At 44.6% G+C, this 15,002-nt stretch overlaps 1 protein-coding gene across 2 annotated transcripts in view; it reads left to right on the top strand.

The window, feature by feature from the left end:
• The window catches only part of LOC118771794 (voltage-dependent calcium channel subunit alpha-2/delta-1-like), a 157,054-nt gene that overhangs the window by 15,646 nt on the left and 126,406 nt on the right, over nucleotides 1–15,002 (top strand). For both annotated transcript variants that reach the window (XM_036519832.1, XM_036519834.1), the window contains exons 2-3: nucleotides 8,383–8,464; nucleotides 10,240–10,356. In XM_036519832.1, coding sequence (XP_036375725.1) covers nucleotides 8,383–8,464; nucleotides 10,240–10,356 — 199 coding nt within the window. The remainder of the gene's footprint in view (nucleotides 1–8,382; nucleotides 8,465–10,239; nucleotides 10,357–15,002) is intronic.

Consider the following 15,002-nt stretch of genomic DNA (forward strand, 5'->3'; position numbering starts at 1 on the left):
AGGGTTTGCGCCTTCAAGAACCAGAACAGACAGATTTCAGAGGTCTGGGGGTACGGATTTTACAGTCCTTAGTACCACAGGAACTACATGCACATGGCTTTTTTTTTTTTACCCAGAAATCTCATAGTCTGTGACCTCGGCCTAGCTGCTGCATTCTTTGTATTCAAATTTAAGTAGTGCTTTTAAGGATAACCTATTTGTGTCTTACACTGCATTTTAGTTAATTTCAGTGGTTGAATTCACAGTGGTTTCTTAGACGTGGGTCTTTGCTAAAAGCAAAGCAAATTGCGGTTGAATTCAGTAGAGCTGTTTGTTTGGACTGTAGAAGATAATTGCTTTTGGCTTGAAGGTTTTTAAACAGGTCATTACAGTACATTGTCATTAGCTCAAAATTTATAGCAGAGGTATCTTTTCCTTGCCACTCAATTAGATTTTAAGTACCTCACCTAAATGTCAAAAGCATTGCGCATGACATGAACTTTGGAGGCATTCTGGTTCTGGAGTTGCGCTTGAAAGCAGGGTGACATACTGTATGTTCAAGTCCTATTGGACTCTGAGATAACACAATTACCCTGAATTCTGAAAATGTCCAGATATAAAAGAATGTGCTCAGATTGCAAAAAAAAAAAAGAATGGTTTGACACAGACATATCTTATTTAGTACCAAAGCAACACAGTGAATCATATGAGAAGAAAGAAAACCCAGTAGTTGCTATAGAAATGTTGAATAAAAAGAATAGATGTATGCTTATTAACAGACTATAAATGGCCCTTACTGAGATAGCCTCTAATTCTTTATTATCATTAGTAATATACAAAGTTAAGTATTGATTGATAAATGCATGCATGACTCAGCATTTTATAACATAACTGTTGTCACATGTCTGATCTTAATTTAAGATGAAGGCACTTCCTGAAACACGCCCTGTCACACATAATGAAAAACATAGTAAAAGTACAGAAAACTAATAAAAGTAGGCATTTTGTTGGTAATTGTTAGCGCTGGCTTTGCTTTCTTGTCACTTCCAGTTGTCCACTTTGATACCATTACAAGTATTAAAGTCACCTTTGATAAGGCCTGCCGAACTAAGAGTTGCGACGTGATTGGCGTGATGGTGATGTCGTCGCGGGCGATGCACTGCGCGCTCTTTATGCACGACTCGGGAGCGGTCTCTCTCCGGTGCGGCTTCACTGCGCTCTCTACCTCTCGGCTAGGATCTAGATGGCATGGCAATGAGCAGGGCATATGTTCCAGAGAGGATCCCCCCCGCTCCAGCCTCATGCAATATTAATCCGGCGTCTTTTTAAAGCCCCGCGCTTCCCATCTGAGCGCGCTTGGCTCCACAAGCTGAGAGAGAGAGAGAGAGAGGGAGAGAGAGAGAGAGAGAGAAAGAGAGAGACACGGGGCAAAGAGCTCCCACCGTGCCTTAGCGCGCTGCTAGTTCGGAGACAGAACGGGAGAGCTGTGAGCTTGGTGGAATTGTTTGATCGCGTGGCCTCGATGTTACGAACAGCTGCCACCTAAACACGCATTCCCTTAAACCCTGATGCGTTTTACTGGCGTTAGAAGTCACTTTGTGTTTTTTAAACAACAAATGAAGCAAGGATTCTTGTTTCTGGATTGCCGATAGGACGTTCCTATACCCAGCTGGCACAAAAAAGTGTCCCTACTTTTTTGAAAAAGGGATTTCATTTCATGAAACTACCGCCAAGCCTTTGAGTTGACTTGGCCTGTAACCCAGCAAGGGAACTGCAAACAGCCGTTCTTAGTTCTGGAGACACGTGGTTCCTTTGCAGGGCTGTGTACCAAGTGTTCTGATGGGCCTGTGATGTGTTGTTTGAGATTGTCCCGGGTGACTGAGCCCCCCTTGCGGGGTTCGCCAGTAGGACAAAGCCTAGTTTAATCCATGCAGTGTCCTGTGCTCCACATGCCACCCCCCCCCCCCCCCTTACCCAACATGCATTGCTTCTGAAGGTATGTGTCAGCCAAGGTGCCCTTGAACAATCTGCCTTGTGTGTGTGTGAGGATGTCACAGCAAGATTTACAGTCATGTTAAAAATATAGCCCAGGAAAATATGGAGTCGAGGAGCCATTTTCTCTGGGGATGGAGTGAGCTAAGCAACTTGCACACTTGCTTATTAACTGTCCTCTAATGAGCCCTTACAAAGATTGCCTGTTATTCTTATACTTTTGAATTAGCATTGATAGCACAGTGTATATAGCAAAAGTATATTCACATCCAACTTCCACACCTTATTAGTAACACAAATGAAAACCTTTGGTGGATATTTCTGATAGAGAAAAAGGAAATTCTGTCCCTTGGAACTCTTTAACAGAGTCACATAGCCTCAGCATTCAGCTTGCATTAAAGATTACATATTAATGATTTTTTCTATTATTATTCCATCCATGCCTCTGGAAATTTCTTGCCGGAATTATTCACTGTGACAATCAGAAGCTATTGGGAAAGTCTTCGTTTTGCAACTTGCATCGAGTGGAGCGCATCAGTGATACTAGCCATATAGAAAATGGCAGGTGTTATGTGTTGGAGACGTTGGGGGTTGTGCTCGCTTTCCCAATTAACCCTTTCCCGCCCTTCCACCGCCCACCCGTGGCCTGGCTCCCTGTCCCTCCTCCTCCTCAAAACTCTCACCCTTTTGCGGTATGTAAAACTGCAGAAGGGGTTAGCTTTGTTGATTTGTTCAAAAGTGTCACGTGACACAGACTGACGGCTGATTTTGTTGTTTTGTGAAGTAATGCACCAGACTTGTATACGCTGGGACCCAGAGATCCACATTTGTGAGGATTTCGGAGAAGCCTGGCAACCAGCAGCTGATTCACACTTGGAATGTCAAGCGATCAGAATTCCTGTCCAATGAAATGGCATTTGCATGATGTCATAGTTAAGGAACTGGATTTGTGCCTTCAATGTCTTCAGTAACTATCCAGCTGTGCACAGTCACTGAATAGTGTATAAAAAGCAAGTGGTTTAAGCTACTCACCCTGGGTGACAACATTAACTAAACAAAAGAATAATGGAAGGGAATGGCACCAGTTGTGTAATTGGGATCTGAAAGTGAATTCAGAGTGTAGACCACAACCTCCCCTCTAACATGCTTTAACCACACCTGGATGTCTAAGTATATAATAACCAAATGCTACCTACTGTGTGGACATCTTCCCCCACTTGCTGTTGATTTTGTATGTACAGTCACCATCTGACTCTCCCCAGGCTTGCTCCAGGGCAACTCATACGTGTGTGCACTCAGGGAAACCAGCAGCTACGATCAGGCTTGGAATAGCATCGCCCCCCCCAGGAGGGTGACTCTAGTGTTGTCAGCGACTGTTGCTTATGGCAACAGTATGCCATCCCATGGCGTATGTGCGCGATACAGTACCTCTGTGAAGTTGAGCCAGAGCCTATCGGGAGACGGGTTTCGCGCTCAATGCTAATTCCGCACGACATATTTTAATTAGCCGTAGCATGTGGCGGCGTGGCAGGGAGAGTTTGTTCAGACAGGTCTCCATCGTCCGTGGAGTTAACAGCTTCAGTGTGGAAGCGTATCAGAGCTCAGTACTGAGAACATAAAGCTGTGTGGCGGTGTGCTGAATGTAGGAGAGGCTTTATGGCAGCCATTGAGGCCTGACTTTGTCTTGATCGCAAATTCGAATTTCTGTCAGTACGGTGACAAGACGGCAACCTCTTGTTAGTTTCCAAATGGAATTTAACATGCTCTGTTGTCAGAATACCAATCGGGTAATTAAGATTTTGACCTAGATATTTTTTTGTTATGTGATCTCAAACTGCCCTTTTTGTTTCTGGCATATGTTTCATTGAAATCATTAAATTTTTCCATAATCTGTTGGTGGAACAGATGGCAGAAGTTAGGTATCGCCTTTTCTAATAGTCGCATTAACGCAAATGCGTGCCAATTACAGTAAATCAACACAAACGCCAAGACACGTTTGATTAAACAATTGGACTTAAAGTAGCAATGGGTACCCAAGGCACCATTTTGTTGACATAATGGTTCTCATCACCTGTTGTAGTCCAAAACAGTGGTGGTATTTGAAAAATATAGATGATCTGGCAAAAAACATGTATCACTGTGGAGATGGAGCTGAATATTATATTAACCTCTCTGAGTTTGCTGATCCCAGTACAGCAGTTGAAACTCCTGAATAATTTAGTGTTCTCATACTAGTCTTCTGTGCAAGAGAACCTGAGGGTCTGAAAGTGAACAGACCTTTTTTTTTTTTTTTTTTTTTTACACACATGAAGGGAGGGATCATGTGACCTCCCCAGAGACCTATCAGGAGCAACTCCTCGCTCAGACAGGCTTGGAAGTGAGGAAACTGCAGGTCTGAGGCCCAGAATGGAGGCATAACATGTGGATTATGGGCGGGTCTGTGTATAGCCATCCGATCATCACACGCGAACGGGGCGGAGCATAAGTGACCAGAGTACTTCTGTGGCTTGTTAGCTGTGTTTGAGGCCTGTGCCATTGTGACAATCCAACGTGGGTAAAAGCTCAACATTTCAAAATCCTGGATCAAATTGTCAGATTCGTGATAAAGGGAAAAAAGCTGGCTAGATGATGTAGCTGATGAAGTTACTGGTAGTGTACCATAGCGGTAAGGAGCAGGAACCGAAAGGTTACTGGTTCAATTCCCTGATGGGGCACTGCTGCTGTACCCTTGGGTACTTAACCCACAATTGCCTCTGTAAATATCCAGCTATATAAATAGATAACATAAAACTGTAACCTGTGTAAGTCACTCTGGGTAAGAGCATCTGCTGAATGCCAGTAATATAAAATAAAAATATTGTCACTGGCTGGTGGAGAACAGAAGCTAAGATTATTTTTACTGACAAGACCAGTATGCAGATCTCTTCAGTCACCTGACCTATCACGAGCTCTAAACCCCAGAGCACTAGATGTGAGGTGACATCACATATGGTTACACCTTTTTGACAGCTGTGTGAGTTCCTCTTCCATCAGAAAGTGCTGCACGGCGAGTTTCATGCTGCCATTTTTGCAAGATCCTCAGCCACCTCTCGGCTCATTAGGGTCACTGCCCTGAGGGGGTACGTGACTGTATGCAAAGAACAGGATCAGGGTCAGCTTTAGGATTTTCAGAACACGGAGATTTTAAAAACTGTGTAACTCTGCAACAGTAAAAAGGCAGACACCTCTAATATGAGGAGCATTCACTGATGTCATTTTAGCCAGAAAATATTGCATGGTTTGTATTAGATTCTTATTTCTAAGCATGTCAAGGTCTGTTTTTCTTACATTTGGTTTAGCTGGTATTTGACTGCATTTGTTTCTGAAGCCACAATGGTGAATGACACATATGTAATGTATAGAGCCTAGTACTGATATTTTGCATATGGAATTAGGAGCATTAAATATGTCTATCTCAGAAACCTAAACCTTGCCTTACATTGCAACTGCCTCTTATACTTTTGCTTGTAATTGATGGTTTGTTTGACCATTCTTGTATGTGAGAGGTGCGCTGATATTAAGGAGAGCCTTCACCTCCCCCTAGAAATTGAATGTTAATTGTCTGTTCATCATTTGTTAAATATTCAAGCACGCTTTGTCATCTATACAGTTTGAACTGACCAATAACAGATCCTATTTTACCAGTTGCATCCAAAACCTGTTAGTTTTTGATTGTGTAACTGTTTGTGTAATCGCCTGTGTGCCTGAAGCCAGCCCTTTGGTTAACGAGCCACACCTGCTTAAAAGCGTATTAGATGTAGGTGTGTGGCAGGACAGCAGGGGGAGACTTGTTTTGTTTTGCTGACTGTGCGCAGGTTGGGTTCTTTGTTTGTTGGTTTTTAAAACGGATTATTGTGGCTTTTTGGATATTCGCTCATCTGTTTTGATCCTTTATGTGAGAAGTGTTGGCCGGCTTTTTCACACCTGACTGATTCAATGCTATGCTGCGCTGCGATTGCTGGGGAAAATAGCCATGACCATTCTCAGAGACTACAGTACCTGTTTCACTCTCTTAATGTTCCCAGTATTAATGAACAGGTACCAGGCCACACATTAGTTTGACAGGGGTGTAAGCTTGTGTCACCAGATCCAGCAGAACCTGGATGGTAATCATGAAGCCAGGTAGCCTCTGAGGACAGGCGATAAATTTTATATTGCTGGTGTTATTTCATAATATTGTACTAAAAAACATGGATTCATTCCCTTTTAATCCCTAACATGGATATTTAAAAATGTCTATGTGCATGCTATGTTCCTATCTCAGACTAAGTCATTTTTAATTATATAATTGAAGATTCAGGAGGAGAATCCAAACCTAGATAAACTGGTCCCATCCTATTCAAGATTATGGAAATCAAGTCTATAAAAATCCCATTCATCACTTCCTTTCGCCATCCACTTCAGTTGTCCATAGCACCTCTCCTCCAATCCATGTCCCCCTATCTTTTCCCTGTTTATGATGTCCCAATGGGGGATCAACAACCATGGCCCATGGCCAGGTGGGATCCCTTCATTGGACTCCAAGCCAAATATAAGTACCACTATACCCACATCAATAGCATTACATTATTGGCATTTTAGCAGACGTTCTTGTCCAGAGTAACTTATGCCGGGGACAGTTTTTTTTTTTAATTTTACAGATTTATACAGCTGGATATTTACTGAGGCAATTCTGGGTTAAGTAAAGGTACAACAGTAGTGCCCCAGAGAGGGGAACCAAACCAGCAACCTTTTGGGTTTGTGTCCTGTTCCTTACCACTATGCTACACAGCCACCCCAATAGCACCCTCTACACTTTCATCGTATGGAAATTCACATCTACTGAATTGCCATTATGGTGTCCGTATGATGAGTAAATAGGCAATGAATAATGTAATATATGTAGGAAAAAAAAATTAAAAGCGTTTTATAATGATGGGGAAGATAGCACTGAGCAGGGTCACCATTTATTGATTGACTTACAATATATTCGTTAAGTGGTTGTGTATTTCAACTTTGTTATTGTGTCTGGATTCTCTGGAAGTCCATTGTACTGTGAAGTAATTATTTTTTAAGGTTTATTTTTTAAACATAAGCATTCTTTATCCTTGTCTCAACCTGTCCTACTTAACGACAGAGTGTGTTGCAGTCCTATATAGAGGAAAAGTTTTGTGAATGGGATTACCATAGCTTACAGTGGAGGTATACGTAGTTACACACACATGAGGAAGATTTGGCCTCAGCAGTTATACCCTTGTGGATTTTGTTGAAGACGCTGATTAAGTGATAGAGATCAGCATGGAGGGGATTTTTTTTTTTTCATTTTGTGCAAACAGGAACCTTCTCCAATGAAGTGCGGAAATACCCGTGATCCAGATTGCTTGTTAATTACCTCTCCTTTTGCTTAAGGAGGCTAAATCTCCTGCATGTACAAATGTCTACTTCCCAGGTTTGCAGAGCCACATTCAGAAGTCCTTCAGAAGGCACTATCACGATGGAAAGAAAGAGCACGCCAGAAAATGAGGCTTGTGTTGCTGAGGGCTACTTAGCATCGATCATATGGAGATGGTGCCTGAGCCAGGATAGCTCATCGAGTTGGAGCCAATCCTGTTTCTATGGTATAAGGCTGCTTGATGTAGAAGCACAGGCCCTGGGCAGAAAGCCAGTCTACCACAGGGCCATTACCCTGAAGCTGAATTTAAACTCTGTGCCAAGCGGAGGCTATATGTAACATTTATGAAGTCCTCAACATGACTCAGCTGGGGATGGAACCGATGCCCTTCTGCTGCCGTGGCAGTGTTGCCCCATTTGATCTGCAAACGTTCCCTCTTAAATAAATTCAAATGTTTTTGAAGATTGGTTGGTTTACATTTTTCTGTCTTTGTGTTTGTGGTGTTTTGGTATGAGACATGGAAGCAGGATGTAAAGGAATGGCATCTCCCCTTGATTGTCACGGCTTGATGTGGGGTCTCCATCTTTCTTTGTTACTGTAAGGGAAGCCACATCGGACAGACAGGCAGCAGTGTAGCATAGTGGTAAGGAGCAGGACTCATAACTGAAAGGTTGCTGGTTCAATTCCCTGCTGGGGCACTAGTGCCATACTCTTGGACAAGGTACTTAACCCAGAATTGCGTAGTAAATATCTAGCTGTATACATGGATAATATGTAAAAAACGGTAACAAATGTAAGTTTCTCTGGATAAGAGTGTCTGCTAAATGCCAATAATGTAGTTATGTGTTGTTTAGCTCATGATGTGAAGGAGGAGCTGTTCATGAAGGTATCGGACCATATTTCACCATTTGTCATTGCGTGGATTGGGTTAAAGTCATATCAGTTTGCCTGCATTTAATCTGATTGGAGGGCATCTCTCTCTCTCTCTCTTCTTTCCCCAGAATCAAGGAGTGGGTGGAGCAGATGCAGCAGGAGCTGGTGTCACTGGCTGAGACAGCAAGCGGAGTCAAGAGCCTACCGCAGGTGGGTGTCCACACAGAAATCAGCCCGGAGTGTCCCCGTTTTTCATTCCAAGCATACCTCTATGTCCAAGAAATTTCCCGCTCTTAAGGGCATTGTGGGAAGGCTGTGCTACCCTAATAATTCAGTGTGTTACTTTCCAATTATTACTTTAAAATGAACATTTAACTGGACCTCGAAGTTCATTTTAATTTCTTGAAATGATTTTTTTTTCAAAAATGTAACACCAGGGAGAGTATTTAACCAACTGAATCACAGACAGAACCGATTTGTAAATACTTTGGATTCCAACTAAATGCGTTTCCTGAGTTTTTTTGTACCACACCATGGACCATCCTTACAAGTCCCTGCACTGGGTTGGAAGATGCAAAGAGGCTTGTGGGAACTTCTTCTCTGCTTTCATCCACCACAATGAAGCATCTACTCAAATGCTTATTTGAAAGCTTTAACGCTAGCTCGAGGGTAACCGTTCGGCCTCGCACGAGTAAATTATGAATATCAGAATGCAGGAGACTGAAAAAAGAGAAACATTAAGCATTACATGTTAGCATTAAACAATGTTATGCACGCGCCCTTTGGCGGCTAAATAATTGGATGAGCTTCTGAGACACTTCGGCCGGAGTAATTGGAGAGCTTCTCAGTTCTTAATCCCCCGCTACTGCGACACACCTTGTTTTGTATTAGCTGGTGATATTTCACCTTTGACCCCAAAAGACGTGCCCCGAAGCCACCTCAGCGCCTGTTTGTCCCCTCCGTGAGGGCGTTTCATTCCGCCGGCTGAAATTAAACACTTGCTTCCTTTCCGCATATCAACAGCACACGCTGAATTTATAAACGGATGGATGACAGCGTGCTCACAATGCGTTGCATTTCAAAATCGAAAAAAAAGAAAAAAAAAGCGAAACCCAAAAAGGCTCAAATGTTTTGCGCGGTCACAAGGAGGAGGGGAAAAAAAAGCCTCTGGAGCAGTCTTGTGAGAAAGCCTCGCACGGTTTTCTGCTGCTGAAGCGAACGCCCACGCCAGGCCTATCTTTGGCAGATAATGGGTTGTGGAAGAGGACTTCTCGCTATAGATAACCCCGCTGTCAGACTCCTTCGCCAAAAAGGTGTCTGCGATAGCGGCGGCGAGAAGCATTTGTAGTCAGTTTCACCGTGCTCTGACACCTCGTAAAGCTAAATGGCGCTGAAATGAAAAAGGGTAACTTCCTTTTGCCGGATTTGCGAGGGGCATCGGCAGTCAAGTCTCATATCACAGCTGAGCAGTCTACTTCAGATCACATGACATGTCCGTACAAGTCTGGGACACATGCATTGCTGTTGTGTTCATCTGATATTCCACACAGCATTAATCTTCTTTAATGCTGTGTGTTGCAGAGTGCTTGTCAGTTGTATCATGCTTTGTAAACTTGCCCAGGTAATGGACTTCTCCGAAAGTTAGTGACAACCAATGATGGGAGACCACGGATGGATTAGCCTTTAATGGGCGGAGCTTCCACATTCCACAGCCAATCACTGACATATGTGAACCAATCAAAAAGACGCTGCTCTCCTTTGGTAGAAAACTGTGACGTGTTCGGATCTGTAATCCGCTGATGACACCGCCACGCCCATTTTGGGGATGTTGAAGCCACACTCTTCCATCACTAGTGAAGGCTCTGTAATTCTTGATGACGGGTTCATAGCATGCAGTTTGTAAATACACATAGAAGAAAGTGTTAAGGCATGGAGGCTGATGCAGCTACACTGATCTCAACCATGTCTCTCCCCTCCCTGTGTAGATCTTCCTAGCTAATCGAAAGTACTTCAGTGTGGAGTCCAATAACGCTGCCCAGCTGGTGGCAAGTGCAGCCAGGAACATCGAGAAGCTCCTGCTCAACCGATCGATGGCCCTGGAGGTGAGTCCTAATGGAATAATTCATGTTGCCCATGCTGTCTTTTTTTGGTGGCTGGTACGTATATTGGTATTCAGAACATGCAGCCACACCTCCCTGTAGCTTTCTCAGGCTAAATGGCTTCTTCTTGGCTGAGTACAACAGCAGGAGCGGGTCTTTTGGACATTTGGACAGCCCTGATGCACCGAGATCATTAAAGATTGTGGCACTTGCCAAAAAAGCGGCAGTGTTAACCCCAGCCTGCCGGCAGGATTTCTAAAACGGCTGCCAGAGTTTGTCCCGCTGGTGACTCCTCCCCTTGCAGTTGATTGGCTGTGTAGTTCCTTTCATTTTGTAAATGTCCTGTTTCCTGGAGTTGCCACTATATAAGCATTCCAGGTTGTCCTTCCCGGCTAAATAAAGGTTTCATTAATGAATGGAATAAGCTTCTTTACACAGAACGGCGTGTGGGCTGTGATCTTTCCATGAATGATATTGAGGCATCGCACTTAAATACAGAGGCGTCGCCTTTTGTGTGTATTCTGTCACGGTGCGAGGTGAGTTTAGGTGTTTTGCTCGAGCTCTTTCAAGGGCCGGCCCCTAACCGGCCGCCCCGCCCACACCGAGTGTCTCCGCGATCCAATTTTACCAAACCACTCCACGGCGATCCCCTGATAGATTGCCCCAACGCTCGCGCTGACACCAGCTCCTTGCACCCAGATGAACAGGAAGCCTCAGCGGGAAAACCGGGCTGTTTCCACTCACCCCCTGAGATAACGGCCGCTGTTCTTTCATTGGGCTTTCCCCTTCTGAGCGTAGCCTAGATCCTGACAGCAAACCACCTGCATAATTGAACCGCTAACTGCGTGCTCCGTGAACCTGAATCAATCTGTCCCTGGCAGAATTCGATCAGAGTCAGCGGGCTGCCTTTTGTCTTCATGGCTTACACATTAATTGGACGGTTGATTTGATTACTTTTTTGGGGTTGAGTGGGCCACTGTCACATTTGAATATTTGCTTCATCCAGTCCTATCGTGTGACTTTCTGCCATAAAATGGAGAAGGCAAAGGAATGGAAACATTTAAATCGCCTTCAGTGTCATGGCTGCAAAACCAGGGCCAGTTGTAATATTGTCGATAGTGTACCATAGGGATTAAGGAGCAGAACTCGTAACCGAAAGGTTGCTGGTTTGATTCCCCACTCGAGCACTGCTGTTGCACCCTTGGGCGAGGTACTTAACCCAGAATTGCCTCAGTAAAATATCAAGCTGTATAAATGGGTAATGTAAAAAAATATAACCTATGTATGTTGCTCTGGATTAGAGCATCTGCTAAATGCCAGTAATGTAACGTAATGCCCTGTGGACTGATCAATCCATGCTACACATGGACTGGCCAGTGGAAAGCATGTAGATTATACTTTAAAGGAGAGAGATTTCCATTAATGCTTCATAGCACGTTTATGTTTTTGTTTATTTTATATTCATCTTTTGTCAGCGGTCTTTTATTCTTTAAATTCTCCATAGTTATGTAACTGCCAGAGGCTTTTCGGGTTTTAATTTTTGTGCGGCCTGATCTTTTGAGTTGCTCGTAATTGATTTTAATAAGGCATGAGGAAATTGAGCCGTTTGATTGGGCCGATTCTATCGTAAAGGGAGGTACGCATACGGACCACGGTATTCTCGGTGGAATATGTCTAATCTTGTTCAGCACTCTCAGCTTTAGTCTTTGGGGGGTTAGCTTGGGCCGGAGGCGTAATAAACATGAGATTAAGACAAAGGAAACCAGCCTTCAGAAACTGAAAGGTCAGAGCTGAAAGAAAATTGTATAATGGTGAAATTCTTCTCTTTGGTAACCTTTATTATTGCCTTCACTTCGGCCTCTGTTCGAACCGCAAAGACATTCACTCTTAACCTTGAAAGACGAACGTATGTAAGAGTTCCTTTTTTGTTTCTTACATGTATCAGCTGCTGTCCGACTCCCAGTGCTGAATAGGAATATCCATCTGACAGTTCATCATGCAAAGTTTAGGACAAAGCGCATTTGTGGTTTGATTGGAAAGAGGCCACACAGTCCAAGAAGACACTGTATAATTGAAACGTTGATTATACTGACATGGATAAAGTGGACATAGCAATAGCCTCCAAGCAGCCCAGCTGCCATAAGCGCATCCTACATTTTAAATCCTTTGATAGCATATAGTAAATGAAAGTCATGTGATGACTCTTTGCTTCTCTCTCTTTCTTTCTCTCGATTTGGTAGCAGATTTTGGTTACTGGATTGGGAGGCAGGAAGGAATGGACCACTGTAAAATGCATTGAAACCCCTTTGTTCTACAAGCTCCATGCAGTGGAGTTCACGCGTGAAGTGACCTTCGGTGAACATCTCAATGTCGAACAGCTCTTTCTACTCGGGTAAATGAGTCTCAAAACGAGCAATCTCATCTCACCCTTTGCTAAACAAGATCTGCGTCTTTTCGATGAGTGCTTCAAAAAAATCGGAAACGCGCCAGAGTCAGGGACACCTTCACACCTTCGCAGGTGAGATAAACCGCGGGGACACTTTAGACCGAAGGTGGCATTTAAAGCTGTCTTAGATATAAATGGCTTGCAGAGGGTGCACGAGCGCAATATATTTTTTAATGAAAGGGTGAGATGTCTGAGGAGAAGCACCGCGTTAAACCGATCTCTTGCCCCCCCTCCAGCTGTGCGCAGGGCGGATGGTTTTTATGTACCGTCTGGCATGGCAGATGTCAGTGCGGGTGATTTCTGAAAGGGTCCCAGCAGCTTCTGGGCATGGGCCGCTGGTGCCAGATGTGCCAGCACTCGCCCAGGCCCCCGTCATCTCCAGACCGGCGCTGGCACCCTCTGGAAGCCGAGAAATGGAGAGCCCAGTGTCTTTGGGGTCTCTCTGGTGGTCTGGGGTCAAATGTTCAGACCGATTCGGTGTCTCCGTATAGGAGCAACGGCGGTGTCGTGACCAGATCTTGGCTCCGCTTTCTCTTGGTGACATAATTTCATTTATATGTCATTTATTAGCACGGATCGATCGCTGCACATCAGTTCTGATCTCCTAAAGCCGGCCGGTCTGCGCAGATGGCGTGCGCTATTTAATAATGCTACAATTTTGTTTTCAGCACGTCGCAAAGCGACATGTGTTTTGATTAATCTTTTAAATACCCCCGCCTTTGCCAAGCAGAATGTTCGGGGAGGAGGCGTGGGATTGGATGGGGCCTGGGTTTTGTGGGGGGGGGGCGGAGCCTCTGGTTTCCTCTGGCACTGTGAGAAAGCCGTGGCGAGAGGAGCGTTATGTCCCAGCGCGTTCTCCAGCTCGCTGATGGCCACAAGGCCGCAATAAAGGCGTTTGCACTCACGCTGAGAGAAAACTGGTGAAATAATCCACAGAATAACCCATTCCGTGCATCTGTGAACACATATCAGAGGTCAGTTGACACTGCAGTCTGTGTAGTGTGTTGTTATAGCTGAGTGTGGTCTTTGTACAATACCTCATTAAAGCTACAAAAGACTCCAAGACATCTATAAAACTTAATTAAACATCTTAATTTGTGTGCAAAACGCGCTATGGTGTAAAAGTGAAGCAGCTATAACAATGAGGGAATTCTGCTTTCCACATCTCAGCGTATTTCAATGCAGGTGTCTCAAACACAGAGACCAGACGAGAGCGCTCGTTCTGATGCGTCGTCGAGCGGTCCGCAGGGGAGAGGTCTACATTTTGAACTCTGTCGCCGAGGGGGAGAAGAAAGCGCCGGTTCTTCGAAACGGTTCCCCCCCCCCTCCTCCGTCCGGGGGCCTTTGATGTTGCGTATGAAATGAGCCGGTTTGATGAGAGCTCGTCGAGCCGCCCCGTCCTTGTTTTGATAGCTAAATGTCGTCGTGTCTCCGTCCCGGGGAGAGTTCGCTTTCGCTCATGTCTGATGCGTGCCGGTTGGGGATATTTTTTTTTTTGTTATTTTTTACCCGACTCGAAATTTCAGTGGATTTCTGTCTTAATGGAACGGAGCCTTGGGGGAGAGAAAAGGCTCTGAATAATAAACACGAGGCTTATTGGATTTTTTTTTTAAAGATTTAGCTTGAAACCACTCTAACTTTTAGCTCATTATATCAAACATCCCCTTATTAATGATCTGTTTTAATTTTCTTAGCAGGCACTTTATAGGGAGAGATTTGCATCTTAAATTTGAGATAAACCCTCCTTTGTACAGCTGAACGTTTCCTGGGATTCAGCGCTGGGATTTAATCCTGTAACCTTCTGGGTTTGGCCTATGTTCTCTATGCCACTGTCTGTTTCACCAGCATCCAGTCTTCGGTAGTTTTGTTAATAGGATTGCTGCGCGGAAGTGGGAATGGGGCACGCTTAAAGGGGAGCCGAAACGCCTTCCCAGACGCCGTTCCCATCGACCCAGCATAGTGGCTTCCTTCCAGACCAGGCTCCACTAAATCTGATATGTCCAGGGGACTGAGAGCAGGTGGCGCGCTCATCTCCTCTCTCGGAATGACCACTTAACCCCTGATAAGCACCGCGGTCCACCCTTGACCCCTGTAGTCCGCCACGGCCCGGTCGCCCCGGATCCAGGATCCACTTCTGAGTTTCCTCTGTAGACTCTAGATACCCTCCACACTCATTTTAGAGGAAACAGGCCGTGCCCTGAAA

The sequence above is a fragment of the Megalops cyprinoides genome, chromosome 25 (genome assembly GCF_013368585.1).
Source record: "Megalops cyprinoides isolate fMegCyp1 chromosome 25, fMegCyp1.pri, whole genome shotgun sequence".
NCBI classification, from domain to species: Eukaryota; Metazoa; Chordata; class Actinopteri; order Elopiformes; family Megalopidae; genus Megalops; species Megalops cyprinoides.